At 37.6% G+C, this 20,225-nt stretch overlaps 1 protein-coding gene across 24 annotated transcripts in view; it reads right to left on the bottom strand.

Moving 5' to 3' along the window:
- RPS6KA6 (ribosomal protein S6 kinase A6) overlaps positions 1–20,225 on the bottom strand; it is a 388,962-nt gene that overhangs the window by 25,228 nt on the left and 343,509 nt on the right. Inside the window, exon 23 of one of the 24 annotated variants that reach the window (XM_070784469.1) lies at positions 6,634–6,677. The exons of the other annotated variants lie outside the window; for them this stretch is intronic. Within the exon in view, the coding sequence (XP_070640570.1) occupies positions 6,648–6,677 (30 nt within the window). The 3' untranslated portion in view covers positions 6,634–6,647. The remainder of the gene's footprint in view (positions 1–6,633; positions 6,678–20,225) is intronic. 24 annotated transcript variants of the gene reach the window in all.

Here is a 20,225-nt window from a genome sequence, read left to right as displayed (position 1 = left end):
ATAAAACACTGATGTAGGAAATAATGATTTATACTTTTCAGAGTATATATTATTCCAGAGAAAACATACAGATGGCCAACAAACACATGAAAAGATGCTCAACATCACTCATTATCAGTTCAGTTCAGTCACTCAGTCATGTCCGACTCTTTGTGACCCCATGAATTGCAGCACGCCAGGCCTCCCTGTCCACCACAATCACTCAGAGTTCACTCAAACTCACATCCATCGAGTTGGTGATGCCATCCAGCCATCTCATCCTCTTTCGTCCCCTTTTCTGCCTGCCCCCAATCCCTTCCAGCATCAGAGTCTTTTCCAGTGAGTCAACTCCTTGGCATGAGGTGGCCAAAGTACTGGAGTTTCAGCTTTAGCATCATTCCTTCCAAAGAACACCCAGGACTGATCTCCTTTAGAATGGACTGGTTGGATTTCCTTGCAGTCCAAGGGACTCTCAAGAGTCTTCTCCAACACCACAGTTCAAAAGCATCAATTCTTCTGCACTCAGCCTTCTTCACAGTCCAACTCTCACATCCATACATGACCACTGGAAAAACCATAGCCTTGACTAGATGGACCTTTGTTGGCAAAGTAATGTCTCTGCTTTTCAATATGCTACATAGGTTGGTCATAACTTTCCTTCCAAGGAGTAAGCGTCTTTTAATTTCATGGCTGCAGTCACCATCTGCAGTGATTGTGGAGCCCCCCAAAAATAAAGTCTGACACTGTTTCTACTGTTTCCCCATCTATTTCCCATGAAGTGATGGGACCAGATGCCATGATCTTAGTTTTCTGAATGTTGAGCTTTAAGCCAATTTTTTCACTCTCCTCTTTCACTTTCATCAAGAGACTTTTTAGTTCCTCTTCACTTTCTGCCATAAGGGTGGTGGTCATCTGCATACGTGAGGTTATGGCTATTTCTCCTGGCAATCTTGATGCTAGCTTGTGCTTCCTCCAGCCCAGCTTTCCTCGTGATGTACTCTGCATATAAGTTAAATAAGCAGGGTGACAATATACAGCCTTGATGTACTTCTTTTCCTATTTGGAACCAGTCTGTTGTTCCATGCCCAGTTCTATCTGTTGCTTCCTGACCTGCATATAGGTTTCTCAAGAGGAAGGTCAGGTGGTCTGGTATTCCCATCTCTTTCAGAATTTTCCACAGTTTATTGTGATCCACACAGTCAAAGGCTTTGCCATAGTCAATAAAGCAGAAATAGATGTTTTTCTGGAACCGTCTGGCATTTTCCATGATACAGCGGATGTTGGCAATTTGATCTCTGGTTCCTCTGCCTTTTCTAAATCCAGCTTGAACATCTGGAAGTTCACGGTTCACACACTGCTGAAACCTGGCTTGGAGAATTTTGAGCATTACTTTACTAGCGTGTGACATGAGTGCAACTGTGCGGTAGTTTGAGCATTCTTTGGCATTGCCTTTCTTTGGGATTGGAATGAAAACTGACGTTTTCCAGTCCTGTGGCCACTGCTGAGTTTCCCAAATTTGCTGGCATATTGAGTGCAGCACTTTCACAGCATCATCTTTCAGGATTTGAAATAGCTCAACTGGAATTCCATCACCTCCACTAGCTTTGTTCATAGTGATGCTTTCTAAGGCCCACTTGACTTCACATTCCAGGATGTCTGGCTCTAGGTGAGTGATCGCACCATCGTGATTATCTTGGTTGTGAAGATATTTTTTGTGCAGTTCTTCTGTGTATTCTTGACACCTCTTCTTAATATCTTCTGCTTCTGTTAGGTCCATACCATTTCTGTCCTTTATGGAGTCCATCTTTGCATGAAATTTCCCTTGGTATATCTAATTTTCTTGAAGAGATCTCTAGTGTTTCCCATTCTGTTGTTTTCCTCTATTTCTTTGCATTGATCGCTGAGGAAGGCTTTCTTATCTATTCTTGCTATTCTTTGGAACTCTGCATTCAGATGTTTATATCTTTCCTTTTCTCCTTTGCTTTTCAGTTCCCTTCTTTTCACAGCTATTTGTAAGGCCTCTTCAGACAGCCATTTTGCTTTTTTGCATTTCTTTTCCATGGGGATGGTCTTGATCCCTGTCTCCTGTACAATGTCACGAACCTCAGTCCATAGTTCATCAGGCACTCATCTATCAGATCTAGTCCTTTAAATCTATTTCTCACTTCCACTGTATAATCATAAGGGATTTTATTTAGGTCATACCTGAATGGTCTAGTGGTTTTCCCTACTTTCTTCAATTTAATTCTGAATTTGGAAATAAGGAGCTCATGATTGGAGCCACAGTCAGCTCCCTGTCTTGTTTTTGCTGACTGTATACAGCTTCTCCATCTTTGGCTGGAAAGAATATAATCAATCTGATTTCCGTGTTGACCATCTGGTGAAGTCCATGTGTAGTCTTCTCTTGTGTTGTTGGAAGAGGGTGTTTGCTATGACCAGTGCATTCTCTTGGCAAAACTATTAGAGATATCATTATCAAAGAAATGCAAATTAAAACCACAATGAGATACCATTTCACGCCAGTCAGAATGGCTGCTATCCAAAAGTCTACAAGCAATAAATGCTGGAGAGAGTGTGGAGAAAAGAGCACCCTCTTACACTGTTGGTGGGAATGCAAAATAGTACAGACACTCTGGAGAACAGTGTGGACATTCCTTAAAAAAGTGGAAATAGAACTGCCATATGACCCAGCAATCCCAGTGCTGGGCATACACACCAAGGAAACCAGAAATGAAAGAGACATGTGTACCCCAATGTTCATCACAGCACTGTTTATAATAGCCAATACATGGAAGCAACCTAAGATGCCCATCAGCAGATGAATGGATAAGAAAGCTTTGGTACATATACACAATGGAGTATTACTCAGTCATTAAAAATAATACATTTGAATCAGTTCTAATGAGGTGGATGATACTGGACCGTATTATACAGAGTTAAGTAAGCCAGAAAGAAAAACACCAATACAGTATACTAATGCATATATATGGAATTTATAAAGATGGTAATGATAACCCTGTATGCGAGACAGTAAAAGAGACGCAGATGTATAGAACAGTCTTTTGGACTCTGTGGGAGAGGGCGAGGGTGGGATAATTTGGGAGAATGGCATTGAAACATGTATATTATCATATGTGAAACGAATCTCCAGTCCAGGTTTGATGCAGGATATAGGATGCTCGGGGCTGGTGCACTGTGATGACCCAGAGGGATGGTATGGGGAGGGAGGTGGGAGTGGGGTTCAGGATGGGGAACACGTGTACACCCATGGTGGATTCATGTTGATGTATGGCAAAACCAATACAATATTGTAAAGTAATTAGCCTCCAATGAAAGTAAATAAATTTATATTAAAAAAAGACATGAAGATATCCTTTATCCTTAAACTGAAATAATTATTATTATTATAATTTCCATACTACCCAAAGTAATACCTATAGATAATATAATTCCTATATTCCTATCAAAATACCCATGACATTCCTCAGAGAACTAAAACAAATAACCCTAAAATTTGTATGGCACTGGAAAAGATCTCCAACTGCCAAAGCAATCTTGAGAAAAAATTACAAAGCTGTTGATATCATGCTCCCTGGTACAAAGTAAAAAGTACAAACCTACAATAATCAAAACATTATGGTACTGGTACAACAGACACACAGATCATTGGAAAATAACATAGCCCAGAAGTAAACTGATGCACATATAGTCAATTAATCTCCAATAAAGAAGGCAAGACAATACAGTGGGAAAAAGATAATTTCATCAATAAAACATGATGTGAAAACTAAATAATTACATGCACAAAAATCAAACTGGACTACTTCCTCACACCATATACAAAAATAAACTAAAAATGGATTATATAATTAAGACCTGAAACCATAAAATTTCTAGAAGAAAACATAAGCAGTAAACTCTTTGAAATCAAACTTAGCAATATTTTTTGAACATGTCTTCCTCAGGAAAGAGAAACAAAACCAAAAATAAACAACTTGGAGGACATCAAACTAAAGAAAAAGCTTTTGCATAGCAAAGGAAACTATCAAGCAAACAAAAAGGAAGCCTACTGAATGGAAGAAGATACTTGTAAATAATATGACTGATAAGGAGTTAATATCCAAAATGTACAAATAAATCATGTACTCAACATCAAAAAAAAAAAAAAAACAACCTAATTAAGAAATGGACAGAGGACCTAAATAGACATTTTTCCAAAGACCTATAGATGGACAGCAGATGAATGAAAAGATGCTCAACATCACTAATGACCAAGGAAATGAAAATCAAACCAACTGAGATAGCACTACACATCTATCAGAATGTTTATTAACAAAAAAAACAACAAACAACTTGCTAGCAAGAATATGGAGAGGAGGGAATCCTCATGCAATGTCAGTATGATTGTAAATTGGTATAGCCACAAAGGAAAACAGTATTAAGGTTCCTCAAAAAATTAAAAATAGAACTGCCACATGATCCAGCAATTTTATCTGTGTATTTACCTGAGGAGAACAAAAACACTAATTCAAAAATGTATATACATTCCAATGTTCTCTGCAGCAATTTTTACAATAACCAACATATGGAAGCAGCCTACATGTCCATCAATGACAAATGCATATAGATGTGTATCCCTAGAGGAGGACATGACAATCCACTCCATACTCTTGTCAGGAAAATTCCATGGACAACGGAGCCTGGTAGGCTATAGTCAATGAGGTTGCAAATAGTCAGACATGACTAAAGTGATTGAGTGCATAGATGTGTGTGTGTGTGTGTGTGTGTATACATATAGTCAATGGAACATTAATATACCATTATAAAAACTTGGCCATTTGCAAAAATATGAGTGGGTCTACAAGGTACTATGCTAAGTGGAATAAGTCAGAGAAAAACAAATACAACGTGATCTCACTTTTATGTGGACTCTAAAACAGAAAATAAATGAACACATATAACAAAACATGAATGGTATTACAGATACAAAGAACAAACAGGTATTTGTGAAAAAGGAGGTGTGTATGGTGAATAAATAGGTAAGGAAGATTAACAGGCACAAACTTCTAGTTGTGAAATAAGTGAATCATGGGTATGAAATGTACAGTGTGGGAAATATAGTCAATCTTTTGTTACATATTGTACCTAGACTTATCATGCTGGTCAGTTTGAAATGTACATAAATACCAAATCACCATGTTGTGTAACAGGAACCAACACAATTCTGCAGGTCAATTATATTTCAAAAATAAAAAAAAAAAAAGAAAAAGAGATCAGATTTATGGTTACCAAAAGCAGGGTGTGGGAGAAACAGAATCAGATGCAGTAGCCAAAAGTAAAAACTTCTAGTTATAAGTAAGTACTAGAGATGCAATATTCAACATAAGTATAATTAAAATGCTGTATGTTATATATGAAAGTTACAATAAATTCTAAGAATTCTCATTATAAGGGAAAAATTGCTTTTCATTTGTTATTTTTGTATCTATACGAGATGATGAATATTTACTAAACTTATTATGACAACAATCATGATGTGCATAAGTCAAAATTATGTTGTATACCTTAAATGCACACAGTACTGTATGTTGTTTATCTGAAAAAATTGGAAATTAAAAAAAAAGAAAGAAAGAAATGAAAATCTAGAATTTTATACAGAGTGAATGTATCTTTCAATAACAATGTGAAAAATTACCAGGGATTAAGCAGGTCATTTCATTGGTATGGAGATTCCTTTAAAAACTAGGAATAAAACCACTATATGACACAGCAATCTCACTCCTAGGCATATACCCTGAGGAAACCAAAATTGAAAAAGACACATGTATTCCATTGTTCATTGCAGCACTACTTATAATAGCTAGAACATGGAAGCAACCTAGATGTGCATCAACAGAAAATGGATAAAGAGTTTGTGGTACATATACACAATGGAATATTACTCAGTCATAAAAAGGAACACGTTTGAGTCAGTTCTGATGAGGTGGATGAACCTAGAACCTATGATACAGAGTGAAGTAAGTCAGAAAGAGAAAGATAAATATCATATGCTAACACATATATACGGAATCTAGAAGAATGGTACTGAAGAACTTCTTTACAGGGCAGCAATGAAGAAACAGACATAGAAAATAGACTTATAGACATGGGGAAAGGGGAGGAGAGAGTGAGATGTATGGAAAGAGTAACATGGAAAATTATATTACCATATGTAAAATACATAGCCGGTGGGAATTTCCTATATGGCTCAGGAAAATCAAACTCAACAGGAATTTGCTGTATGGCTCAGGAAACTCTGTATCAACCTACAAGGGTGGGATGCAGAGGGAGGAGATGGGAGGGAGTTTCAAAAGGGAGGGGATATATGTATGCTGCTGCTGCTGCTAAGTCGCTTCAGTCGTGTCCAACTCTGTGAGGCTCCATAGACGGTAGCCCACTAGGCTCCCCCGTCCCTGGGATTCTCCAGGCAAGAACACTGGAGTGGGTATATGTATACCTATGGCTGACTCATGTTGAGGTATGACAGAAAACAACAAAAATACTGTAAAGCAATTATCCTTCGATTAAAAAAATTAAAATAAGAAGGTCATTTCATAATGATAAAGAGGAATAGACAAGTTATATAGAGGTCAATTTTATAAACAATTTACATACCTAAAAACAGAGCTTCAAAATATATGAAGCAAAAACTGATAAATCTGCAAAGAGAAATAGATCAGTCCATAATTATGACTAAAATATGGAAGTATACATCACAACAGCATCTATAGACATTAACAGATTAGTGAGATAATATGAAACACTTTATGACATTCTACTCAATAATGGAATATTACTCAGCAGTGGCCACAGGACTGGAAAAGGTCAGTTTTTGTTTCAATCCCAAAGAAAGGCAATGCCAAAGAATGCTCAAACTACTGCACAATTGCATTCATCTCACACACTAGCAAAGTAATACTCGAAATTCTCCAGGCTATGCTTCAACAGTATGAAAACCAAGAACTACTAGATGCTTAAGATGGATTTAGAAAAGGCAGAGGAACCAGAAATCAAATTGCCAACATCCACTGGATATAGAAAAAGCAAGGGAATTCCAGAAAAATATCTACTTCTGCTTTACTGACTATGCCAAAGCCTTTGACTGTGTGGATCACAACAAACTGTGGAAAATTCTTCAAGAGAAGGGAATACCAGACCACCTGACCTGCCTCCCGAGAAATTGGTATGCAGGTCAAGAAACAACAGTTAGAACCAGACAGGAAACAACCCACTGGTTCCAAATCGGAAAAGGAGTACATCAAGGCTGTATATTGTCACCCTGATTATTTAACTTATACGCAGAGTACATCATGAGAAATGCTGGATTGGATGAGGCACAAGCTGGAATCAAGATTACTGGAAGAAATATCTATAACCTCAGATATGCAGATGAAACCACCCTTATGGCAGAAAGTGAAGAAGAACTAAAGAGCCTCCTGATGCAAGTCAAGAGGAAAGTGAAAAATGTGGCTTCAAACTCAGCATTCAGAATACTAAGATTATGGCATCTGGTCTCATCAGTTCATAGCCAACAGATGGGGCGACAGTGGAAACAGTGGCAGACTTTATTTCTTTGGGCTCCACAATCACTGCAGATGATGAATGCACCCATGAAATTAAAAGACGCTTGCTCCTTGGAAGAAAAGTTATGACCAAACTAGATAGCATATTAAAAAGCAGAGACATTACTTTGCCAACAAAGTTCACCCAGTCAAAGCTATGGTTTTTCCTATAGTCATGTATGGATGTGAGAGCTGGACTATAAAGAAAGCTGAGTGCCAAAGAATTGATGCTCTTGAACTGTGGTGTTGGAGAAGACTCTTGAGAGTCCCTTGGACAGCAAGCAGATCCAACCAGTCCATCCTAAAGAAAATCAGTCCTGAATATTCATTGGAAGGACTGATGCTGAAGCTGAAACTCCAATACTTTGGCCATCTGATATGAAGAACTGACTCATTGGAAAAAACCCTGATGCTGAGAAAGATTGAAGGCAGGCGGAGAAGGGGACGATGGAAGATGAGATGATTGGATGGTATCACTGACTCAATGGACTTGAGTTTGAGTAGACTCTGGGAGTTGCTGATGGACAGGGCAGCCTGCCCTGCTGTAGTCCCTGGGGTGGCAGAGTCTGACATGACTGAGCAATAGAACAGAACTGGACTGCACTCAATAATGAACAATTTCCTTGAAAGAAAAAGTATATCAATGCTCAATCAAGGAGAAGTAAATAATTACAAAGGTATTAAAGAAATTGTATTTACAGTTAAAAATCTCCACTAAAAAAACCTCTAAGCCAAGCTGAATTCATTAGTGAAGTATAACTGTAAAATGTACAAAGAAAATCTCATTTAAAATGGAGTCCTGACTATAGGTCATGCTAGTTGGCTTGTCCCGAATTGCAATTTTCTGCCATTCCCAAAATAAACTCATTTTACTGACAATATTACTGGCTTTTCTTTATGGGGTCTTCCTTGTGGCTCAGCTGGTGAAGTATCTGTCTGCAATGTGGGAGATCTGCATTCGATCCTTGGGTTGGGAAGATCCCCTGGAAAAGGGAAAGACTACCCACTCCAGTATTCTGGCCTGGAGAATTCCATGGATTGTGTAGTCCATGGGGTCGCAAAGAGCTGGACATGAAATCAATTCCAATTCTAAATGATTCTTCCAGAATACTGAAGATGAGATAATGTCCTCCAACTCACACAATGAGGCCAGAAAGATATTATAGGGATTCCCAGGTGGCACAGTGGTAAAGAATCTGCCTGCCAATACAAGAGATGCAAGAAATGTGAGTTTGATACTTGGGTCAGAAGATCTCCCAGAGTAGGAAATGGCAACCCACTCCAGTATTATTGCCTGGAAATTTTCATGAACAGAGGAGCCTGGCAGGCTGTAGTCCATGGGGTTGCAGAGTTGGACATGACTGAACACACACACACACACACTCTGGAAGATATTACAAGAAAACTACAAACCAAATCCCTCATGAATGTAAATATAAAAATTATAAACAAAAATTTAGCAAATAAAACTCAGCTATGTGTGTAAAGTCATGTTATATATAAAAAGAATAATATGTCATAACCAAGTCTTGTTTACCTTGGGAAAACAAGGTTAGTTTAACAATTGAGAATAAATGTAATTATAAATGTAGTAATAAAAACACAAAAAAACATGCAATCTCTCTCAATAGATAAAGAAAAACATTTGACAGAATTCAACAACTATCTCTAACAAAAAATGTTCATCAAACAGGAGAGAATGGAACTTCCTCAACCTAATTAAAAGCATCTATGTAAAACTTCCCTGGTGGCTCAGAGGTTAAAGCATCTGCCTGGAATGCGGGAGACCTGGGTTTGATCCCTGAGTTGGGAAGATCCCCTGGAGAAGGCAATGGCAACCCACTCCAATACTCTTGCCTGGAGAATCCCATGGAAGGAGGAACCTGGTAGGCTATACAGTACATGGGGTCACAAAGAGTCAGACACCACTGAGCGAGTTCACTCACTCACTCATGTAAAACTACAGCCAACATCATACTTAAAGCGTAAAAAAAGTGTATGATTTCCATCAAGCTCAGGAATAAATAAGACAGTCCATCCTCTTCACTTCTATAACACTATACTGTAAGTTTTAGCCATTGAAAATAAAATACATCCAAATGAGAAAGCAGTAAAACTATTCACGAATGACATGACTGTTTATGTTGAAAAAATGTTGAAATCTATAAAAAAGAAACTTAGTAGAATGAGTGACTTTTATCAAAGTTGTAGTATACAAGATCAAAATAAAACACAATACTGTACAGCAATTATCCTCCAATTAAAAATAAAAAACAATTGTATTTCTACATACTAGCAGCAGAAAAATTGCAACATGAAATTTAAAATCAATGCTATTTACAATAATAGGAAAAATAGGAAATATAAAATATACAAAAAAAGATGTGTAAGATTTGTACACTGCAAACTATAAAACACTAATGAAATTAAAGAAGGCATAACTGGAAAGAGATACCATGTTCATGCATCAGAAGACTCAGTGTTGGTAAAATGTCAATTCTCCCTGAATTGATTTATATATTCAACCCCATTTCAATCAAAATCCTAAAAGTCTTTTTTGGTAGAAAGTGAAAAGCTGACTACAAAATTCATAAAGAAAAGCAAAGGACCCAGTTCAAAACAACTCTGAATAAGTTGAAAACAGCTGGCTGACTAATAGTATCTAACTTCAAAACTTAATTATAAAGAAACAGTAATGAAGGCAGTGTGGTAATGGAGTAATGACAGGCAAATAGGTTAATGGAACACAGTAGAAAGTATATAAATAGAATCATACATATCCGGGCAGCTGATTTTTGGTCAAGATACAAATGTAATTCCATAGAAAACGGATAGTATTTTCAACAAATGTTGCTAGAATAATTGGGTGTCAGTATGAAAAAATTAGTTTTGAACCATATATTGCACCAAATACAAATATTAAATCAAAATAGATCATAGATTTAAATGTAAAACTTAAAAATATAAAACTTCTAAAAGAAAACACAGGGAAAAACCTTGAAATTTTAGGCAAGGCAAACATTTCTTAGTTATAACACCATAAACAGAATACAGAGCAGGAAAAAAAAATTTTAACACTGTCTTTACCAACATTAGAAATGTCTTCCTGTTAAAACACAATTAAGAGAATTAAATGACAATTTATAGACACAGAGAAAAAAATCCACAAGGCATAGCTCTGATAATGGACTTGCATCTAGAATATTCCCTGGTGGCTCAGACAGTAAAGTGTCTGCCTACAATGCAGGAGACCCAGGTTCAATCCCTGGGTTGGGAAGATCCCCTGGGTAAGGAAATAGCAACCTAACTCCAGCATTTATGCCTGAAAAATCCCATGGATAGAGAATCCTGGTAGGCTACAGTCCATGGGGTTGCAAAGAGTCAGACACAACTGAGCAATTTCACTTTCTTTCTTTTCTCAAAACTCAATAATAAGAAAATGAACCAAGTAAAAAAAGGGATATAAAATATTTCAACAGACAATTCAGAAAATATAAATGGATGGAAAATAAGCACATTAAAAATGCTTAACGTTAGTTACTAAGGAATTACAAATTAAAATAATATGAGATATTATTACACACATTTTAAAATAGCTAAAATTAAAAAGAATGATCATATCAAGTGTTGGTATGGATATTGAAGAACTAAAATTCTCATACACTACTGTTGGGAATGTATCAATAAAATGGTACAGGAACTGGAAAACAGCTTGACGGTATACTTGAAAGTTAAATATATGACACACTCACTCTAACCCTCAGTATTTTTACAAAAATGAAAGGCATGAATCCATGTAAACACTGCCACATGGATATTCACTGCAGCTTTACTGGTAATATCACAAAACTGGCAACAACTCAAATATCCATCAACGGGTAAACAGACAACCTGTCCTGTATCCACACAATGGATATTTGATGTAAACTAACAAACCATTGACACACTCCAACAACATGGATGAATGTAAAAATAATTATGAAAGAAAGAAACAAAAAAGACTACATGCTGTAGGATTTCATTTACACGCACCTCAAGAAAACTTAAACTAACCTGAAGTGTCAGACAGTAGGTTTTTGGCTGCCAGTGAATGAGGGGCAGGGGATTGTGAGTTCATATGTGGAGATATACAATAGGTTGTCTATCCATGTACTTGTTGCTGGACATTTGGGTTCCTGGTATAGATGAACTTATTTGCAAAGCAGAAATAGAGACAAAGAAATAGAAAACAAACCTATACAGATCAAGGGGGTAAGGGTCATGGAATCAACTGGGATACTAAGATTGACATACATACACTAATATGTATTAAACAGATAACTAATGAGAACCTCCACCTCAAGGATCACAGCCTTGTCATGGCAAAGGGGCTTTAACAACTCAATGAAGCTATGAGTCATGCCATGCAGGGCCACCCAAGATAGAGGGATCATAGTGAAGAGTTCTGACAAAATGTGGTCCACTGGAGAAGGAAATGGAAACCCACTCTAACATTCATGCTTGGAGAACCACATGGACTGTATGAAAAGGCAAAAAGATATGACCATTTATATCTACTGTGGGCAAGAATCCCTTAGAAGAAATGGAATAGTCCTCATAGTCAACAAGAGAGTCTGAAACACAGTATACTTGGGTGCAATCTCAAAAAACAATAGAATGATCTTGGTTCATTTCTGATTAAACCATTCAGTATCACAGTAATCCAAGTCTATGCCTCAACCACTGATGCCAAAGAAGCTGAAGTTGACAGTTTCTATAAAGACCTACAACACCTTCTAGAACTAACCCCTAAAAATGATGTCTTTTTCATCACAGGGGATTGGAATGTAAAAGTAGGAAGTCAGGAGATAGTCAAGGGCTTCTCTGGTGGCTCAGTGGTAAAGAATTCACCTGCCAATTGAGGGGGCAGGGGTTCTATTCCTGATCCAGGAAGATCTCACATGCCATGGAGCAACTAAACCCATGCATCACAACTACTGAGCTCCTGCTTTAGAGTCTGGGAGCTGCAACTACTGAAGTCCATGCCCTAGAGCCTGTGCTCTGCAACAAGAGAAGCCACCACAATCAGAAGCCTGCGCATGGCAACTAGAGAGTGAGCCCCGCATGGTGCAACTACAGAAAAGCCTGCACAGCAATGAAAACCCAGCACAGCCAATAAAAATAAATTTTAAAAAGAGAGATACCCAGAATAAGAGGGAAGTTTGGCCATGGAATACAAAATGAAGCAGGGCAAAGGCTAACAGTTTTGTTAAGAGAACACACTGCTTATAGCAAACACTCTTTTCCAACAGCACAAGAGACAACTCTACACATGGACATCACAAAATGGTCAATAACAAAATCAGACTGATTATGTTGTTTGCAGTTAAAGAAAGAGAAGCTCTATACAATCACTAAAAATAAAAACTGGAGCTGACTGTGACTCAGATCATGAGCTCCTTATTGCAGAATTCAAGCATAAATTGAAGAAAGTAGGGGAAACCACAAGACCATTCAGCTATTGTTGGTGTTATTGAGTCACTCAGTCGGGTCTCTCTTTGTGACCCCATGGACTTCACTGTCTCCCAGAGTTTGCTCAAATTCATGTGCATTGAATTGGGGATGACATGCAACCATCACATCCCTTTGTTGTCCTTCTCTTCCTGCATTCGATCTTTCCCAGCATCAGGGTTTTTTGCCAATGAGTCAGTTCTTTGCATCAGGTGGCCAAAGTATTGGAGCTTCAACTTCAGCATTAGTCCTTCCAATGAATATTCAGGGTTTATTACCTTTAGGATTGATAAGTTTGATCACCTTGCTGTACAGTTCAGTTCAGTTCAGTCATTCAGTCCTGTGCAACTCTCTGCGACCCCATGAATTGCAGCACGCCAGGCCTCCCTGTCCATCACCAACTCCCGGAGTTCACTCAGACTCACGTCCATCGAGTCGGTGATGCCATCCAGCCATTTCATCCTCTGTTGTCCCCTTCTCCTCCTGCTCCCAATCCCTCCAACATCAGAGTCTTTTCCAATGAGTCAATGCTTCGCATGAGGTGGCCAGAGTACTGGAGTTTCAGCTTTAGCATCATTCCTTCCAAAGAACACCCAGGGCTGATCTCCTTTAGAATGAACTGGTTGGATCTCCTTGCAGTCCAAGGGACTCTCAAGAGTCTTCTCCAACACCACAGCTCAAAAGCATCAATTCTTCGGTGCTCAAGTTTCTTCACAGTCCAACTCTCACATCCATACATGACCACTGGAAAAACCATAGCCTTGACTAGACGGGCCTTTGTTGGCAAAGTAATGTCTCTGCTTTTCAATATGCTATCTAGGTTGGTCATAACTTTCCTTACAAGGAACAAGCGTCTTTTAATTTCCTGGCTGCAATCACCACCTGCAGTGATTTTAGAGCCCCCCAAAATAAAGTTTGACACTGTTTCCCCATCTATTTGCCATAAAGTGATGGGACCAGATGCCATGATCTTCGTTTTCTGAATGTTGAGCTTTAAGCCAACTTTTTCACTCTCCACTTTCACTTTCTTTTTTTTTTTTAATTTTATTTTATTTTTAAACTTTACATAATTGTATTAGTTTTGCCAAATATCAAAATGAATCCGCCACAGGTATACATGCGTTCCTCTTCACTTTCTGCCATAAGGGTGGTGTCATCTGCATATCTGAGGTTATTGAGATTTCTCCCGGCAATCTTGATTCCAGCTTGTGCTTCTTCCAGCCCAGTGTTTCTCATGATGTGCTCTGCATATAAATAAGCAGGGTGACAATATACAGCCTTGATGTACTCCTTTTCCTATTTGGAACCAGTCTGTTGTTCCATGTCCAGTTCTAACTGTTGCTTCCTGACCTGCATATAGGTTTCTCAATTGGCAGGTCAGGTGGTCTGGTATTCCCATTTCTTTCAGAATTTTCCACAGTTTATTGTGATCCACACAGTCAAAGGCTTTGGAGTAGTCAATAAAGCAGAAATAGATGTTTTTCTGGAACCCTTTGGCTTTTTCCATGATCCAGTGGATGTTGGCAATTTGATCTCTGGTTCCTCTGCCTTTCTAAAAGCAGCCTGAACATCTGGAAGTTCACACTTCACATACTGCTGAAGCCTGTCCAAGGGGGGTCTCAAAAGTCTTCTCCAGCAACACAGTTCAAAAGCATCAATTCTTTGGCAATTCTTTGGCACTCAGCCTTCTTTATGGTCCAATTCTCACATTCATACATGATTACTGGAAAAGCCATAGCTTTGACTACACAGATTTGTGTCAGCAGTAATACCTCTGCTTTTTAATATGCTTTCTAGGATTGTCATAGCTTTTCTTCCAAGGAGTAAGCATCATTTAATTTCAAGTCTGCAGTCACTGTCTGCAGTGATTTTGGAGCCCAAGAAAAGAAAGTTTTTATTTATTTATTTTTTTGTTTCCACTGTTTCCATTTTCCCCCCATCTATTAGCCGTGAATTGATGGGACTGGAGGCCATGATGTTAGTTTTTTGAATATTAAGTTTTAAGCTGGCTTTTTCACTCTCCTCTTTCACCTTCATTAAGAGGCTTTTTAGTTCCTCTTCATTTTCTGCCACTAGGGTGGTGTCATCTGCATATCTGAGGTTATTGATGTTTTTCCCAGTAGGTTTGACCTAAATCAAATCCTTTATGATTATACAGTCTAGGTGACAAACACATTCAAAGGATTAGATCTGGTAGAAAGAGTGCCTGAAGAACTACAGATGGAGATTCGTAACACTGTACAGGAGGCAGTGGTCAAAACCATTTCAATGAAAAAGAAATGCTATATGGCAAAGTGGTTCTCTAAGGAGGCTTTATAAATAGTTGAGAAAAGAAGAAAAGTAAAAAGCAAGGAAGAAAGTGAAAGATATACCCAACTGAATTCAGACTTCAGAGAATAGCAAGGAGAGATAAAAAGGCATTCTTAAATGAACAGTGCAAATAAACAGAGGAAAACAATAGAATGGGAAAAACTAGAGATCTCTTCATGAAAATTGAAGATATCATGGGAATATTTCCTATAAGTATGGGCATGATAAAGGACAGAAACTGTAAGGACCAGCTGAAGCAGGAGAGATTAAGAAAAGCTGCCAGGAATACACAGAAGAACTAGACAAAAAAGTCTTAATGACCCAGCTAACCACGATGGCATAGTCACTAACCTAGAGTCAGACATCATGGAGTGTGAAGTCAAGTGGGCCTTAGGAAGCATTACTGAGAACAAAGCTAGTGGACGAGACAGAATTCCAACTGAGCTATTTAAGATCCTAAAAGATGGTGCTGTTAAAGTGCTGCATGTGATATGTCAGCAAATTTGGAAAACTCAGCAGTGGCCACAGGACTGGAAAAGGTCAGTTTTCATTCCAATCTCAAAGAAGGGCAATGCCAAAGAATGTTCAAACCAATGTGCAACTTTGCTCATTTCACATTCTAGCACGTTTTTGCTCAAAATCTTTCAAGCTAGCTTCAGTAGTATGTGAACTTAGAACTTCCAGATGTTCAAGCTGGATTTAGAAAAGGCAGAGGAACCAGAGATCAAATTGCCCAACATTCAATGGATCATGGAGAAAGTAATGGAGTTCCCCCAAAACATCTATTTATGTCTCACTGACTACACTGAAGCCTTTGTGTGGATCACAACAAACTGTGGAAAATTCTTAAGGAGATGGGATTACCAGACCACCTTACACATCTCCTGAGAAACTTATATGCAGATCACAAAGCAGTAGTTAGAACCAGACACAGAACAATGGACTGGTTCAAAATTGGGAAAAGAGTATGACAAGGCTGTACATTGTCACCCTTCTTATTTAATTGATATGCAGAGTACACTGTGTGAAGTGGCAGGCTGGGTGAATCACAAGCTGGAATTAAGATTGCCAGAAGAAATATCAACAACCTCAGATATGTAGATTATACTATCCTAATGACAGGAAGAGGGACTAAAAAGCCTCTTGATGAGGGTGAAAGAGAAGAGCAAAACAGCTGGCTTGAAACTCAACATTTTAAAAAAAAACTAAGTTAATGGCATCTGGTCCCATCACTTCATGGCAAAGAAAAGGGAAAAAAGTGGAAGCAGTGACAGATTCTATTTTCTTGGGCTCCTAAATCACTGTGGATGGTGACTGCAGGAATGAAATTAAAGATACTTGCTTCTTTTAAGGAAAACTATGACAATCCTAGACAGAATATTAAAAAGCAGAGACATCACTTTGCTGACAAAGGTCCACATAGTCAAAGCAATGGTTTTTCCAGTACCCATGTATGGATGTGAGAGTCGGTCCATAGAGAAGGCTGAATGCCGAAGAACTGAAGCTTTCAACTTGCATTGGAGAAGGCTCTTGAGATCCCCTTGGACTGCAAGGAGATCAAACCATTCAATCCTAAAGGAAAGCAGTCCTGAATATTCATTGGAAGGACTAATGCTGAAGCTGAAGCTCTAATACTTTGGCTACCTGATGTGAAGAGGTGACTCACTGGAAAAGACTCTGATGCTGGGAAAGACTGAAGTCAAAAGGAGAAGGAGGCAGCAGAGGATGAGATGGTTAGATAGCATCACCAACTCAATGGACATGAATTTGAGCCAACTCTGAGAGATAGTGAAGAACAGGGAAGCCTAGCGTGCTGCAGTCCATGGGGTCGCAAAGAGTCAGACATGACTTAGTGACTGAATACCGAAAACAAGAATCACAGGGAACTCTACTCTGTGGTGACCTAAATGGGAAGAAATTAAAAAAAAAAAAGAGGGAATATATGTATATGCACAGCTGATTCACTTTGTTGTACAGCAGAAAGTAACACAACAGTATAAAGCAACTATTTGTTGTTCAGCAACAGCAACTATATGCTCCAATAAAAATATTTAAAAGCCTGTGTACCACACAAAAAAATCAATGCTGTAGCCCAAAAGAATATGTTCATCTATTCTCACTTATCAAGGTGTGTTTCAACAATAAATTATCTATACATACTAAAATTTAACAATAAAAAACACTACTCTGATCATCATTAAAGCTTCTCTACTTTCCTGTGGATTCCCAGGGGTTATTGAAATGTATAGGTAGTAATGGTGAGAGAATGAAAAATAATTTTAGGATATGGGCCTATGCAAATATTAAAATATACTACTATGGCTTTCATTTTACTTATGAGTGTTTTCATTGTTAACAAATTATTCAAAGATTAATATTTGGCCATCACAGTGCTTTATACATTCTTAATGATATCAGGTAACACTAATTGAACACATATTAAGACTATGTGCCACACATATCAACCTGGTAAATTTTCATAAACCCTGAGGTAGATACTATTACTCTCATCATTTTACAGATATGAAAACTGAGACAGAGAGAGGTTAATTAAGTACCATTCTCAAGGTCACATAGCTAGTAGTATGTAACACATAACCAGTAAGGATATGCATCCAGTCAGCCAGACTCTGGTTTGTAAGTACTAAACTATCCTTCTTCTCAATCTCCCCTATTAAACTCAATACTGTATTGATGTCTGAACTTCACATGATTAATAGCTATTTTCTTTTTAAATAACTATCATGTATGGACAGTTCAGTTCAGTTCAGTCGCTCAGTCATGTCCGACTCTTTGCGACCCCATGAATTGCAGCATGCCAGGCCTCCCTGTCCATTACCAACTTCCAGAGTTCACTCAGACTCACATCCATTGAGTCAGTGATGCCATCCAGCCATCACATCCTCTGTCGTCCCCTTCTCCTCCTGCCCCCAATCCCTCCCAGCATCAGAGTCTTTTCCAATGAGTCAACTCTTCGCATGAGGTGGCCAAAGTATTGGAGTTTCAGCCTCAGCATCAGTCCTTCCAAAGAAATCCCAGGGCTGATCTCCTTTAGGATGGACTGGTTGGATCTCCTTGCAGTCCAAGGGACTCTCAAGAGTCTTCTCCAACACCACAGTTCAAAAGCATCAATTCTTTGGTGCTCAGCTTTCTTCACAGTCCAACTCTCACATACATACATGACTACGGGAAAAACCATAGCCTTGACTAGACGGACCTTTGTTGGCGAAGTAATATCTCTGCTTTTGAATATGCTATCTAGGTTGGTCATAACTTTCCTTCCAAGGAATAAGCGTCTTTTAATTTCATGGCTGCAATCACCATCTGCAGTGATTTTGGAGAAAGTATTCATGGAAGATATCAAAATACCTCAGGAAAAAAATCTTTTTTTTCATAAGAAATTCGAACTATTTATTATATATTGACTGAAAAAATTTTAATTAAAATTAAAGTCAGTTAAAGTGGATGGCCATATAATTTGTTATCGAGAAGAGTAAAGTTGAGAGCCAAACGCACAAACCAGGAGTGTTCCAAGCAAACTGTGATATATGGTAAATCTTGTTAAAACAAAAAGGATATAATTACTTCTGGGGTAACATTCAGCTAAGTTATATAAAACTGAGATTATAAATATATATTTGGAGACAAGGACTGATTTCCAAAAACAAGGTGAATTCATTCACCTTAAATGAAAATGCAGTAAATATGGTCATGCCCTATATGCTTATAAAACATTATAATTATTGTTTCCTTGGGAAGACAAACAGAATGTTGATTAATTTGTGATATCAAATGGCTTCACAGTATAAGTATCAACATTTTGCTACTTTCTTTTAAAGAACTTGAAGTAGTTTTAATAGGGATTAATCTATCTCATTTCTTATTTCTTTATAACCTCTTTCTTTGATAGAATAACAAGAAAATGGATGACAAATGAAAGAACAAAATTGTCATTGTCTTAAGTAATACTCAATGAATTTTCTTGATAGCTTAGAGGAAAAAGAGCTCACCTACAGTTCACAAAAGTCTGTCACTTCCACATGGATAATTTTCTACTTTTTTCAAAGTAAATATAATACTGCTGGCTAGTTTTTTAAAAAAAAAGATATTGAGCTACGACAAGAATGATTACTTAAATACAGTCACCTGGGTATTTAGTTGGATAATCTTATTGGAATAAAGCTATTATTAATTAAACTAATTAACTAAATCTAACCTAGATTTAAAGATTTTTTATTTTTTATACTTATTTTAAGTCAGTTAAACTCCAAATTCTTTGAACAAACGCTAATACAGGAGAATAGCAATTTTCCTATTCTTCTCACAGTATTTAGGTGGCAAATTCATTAAAGTTTAGAAAATAATGATTAGTAATTCATCATTTCTCTTTCAATTTTAATCATGTGACTGAGATAAACCATTATTTTCATTGCAGTTATTACCAATTATACTGTAAGCATTTCATTTTGGTCAAATGTATTACAATTCATTCTTCCTCAGTACAAAAGACCAAGTTTCATACATAAATAACACTTTTTGCCTTGATTTCAGGTAACAGCAAGCAATTATCCTTCACAATAAATCTAAGAATATAATTCTAATTACTGAATTTGCTAGGGCATCTCCCTAGGTTTGTTTAGACATGGTAGTCTTTTGTATAATTTGGCATGAAGTGTTTGAAAGCTGTAGTGCTAGAAGTTCTAGAAGGATTTCAATACAGTGTTTTGTTGTTGTTTTTATTGGAGTATAGTTGATTGAAAATGTTGTGTTAGTTTCATGTGTACAGCAAAGTGATTCATTTACACATATACATATATCCACTCTTTTTTTAAAGATGCCTTTCCT

Source organism: Bos indicus, chromosome X, assembly GCF_029378745.1.
Source record: "Bos indicus isolate NIAB-ARS_2022 breed Sahiwal x Tharparkar chromosome X, NIAB-ARS_B.indTharparkar_mat_pri_1.0, whole genome shotgun sequence".
Lineage (NCBI taxonomy): Eukaryota > Metazoa > Chordata > Mammalia > Artiodactyla > Bovidae > Bos > Bos indicus.
The sequence above is the reverse complement of the archived record's forward strand: the minus strand, read 5'-3'. Positions and strand labels throughout refer to the sequence as shown.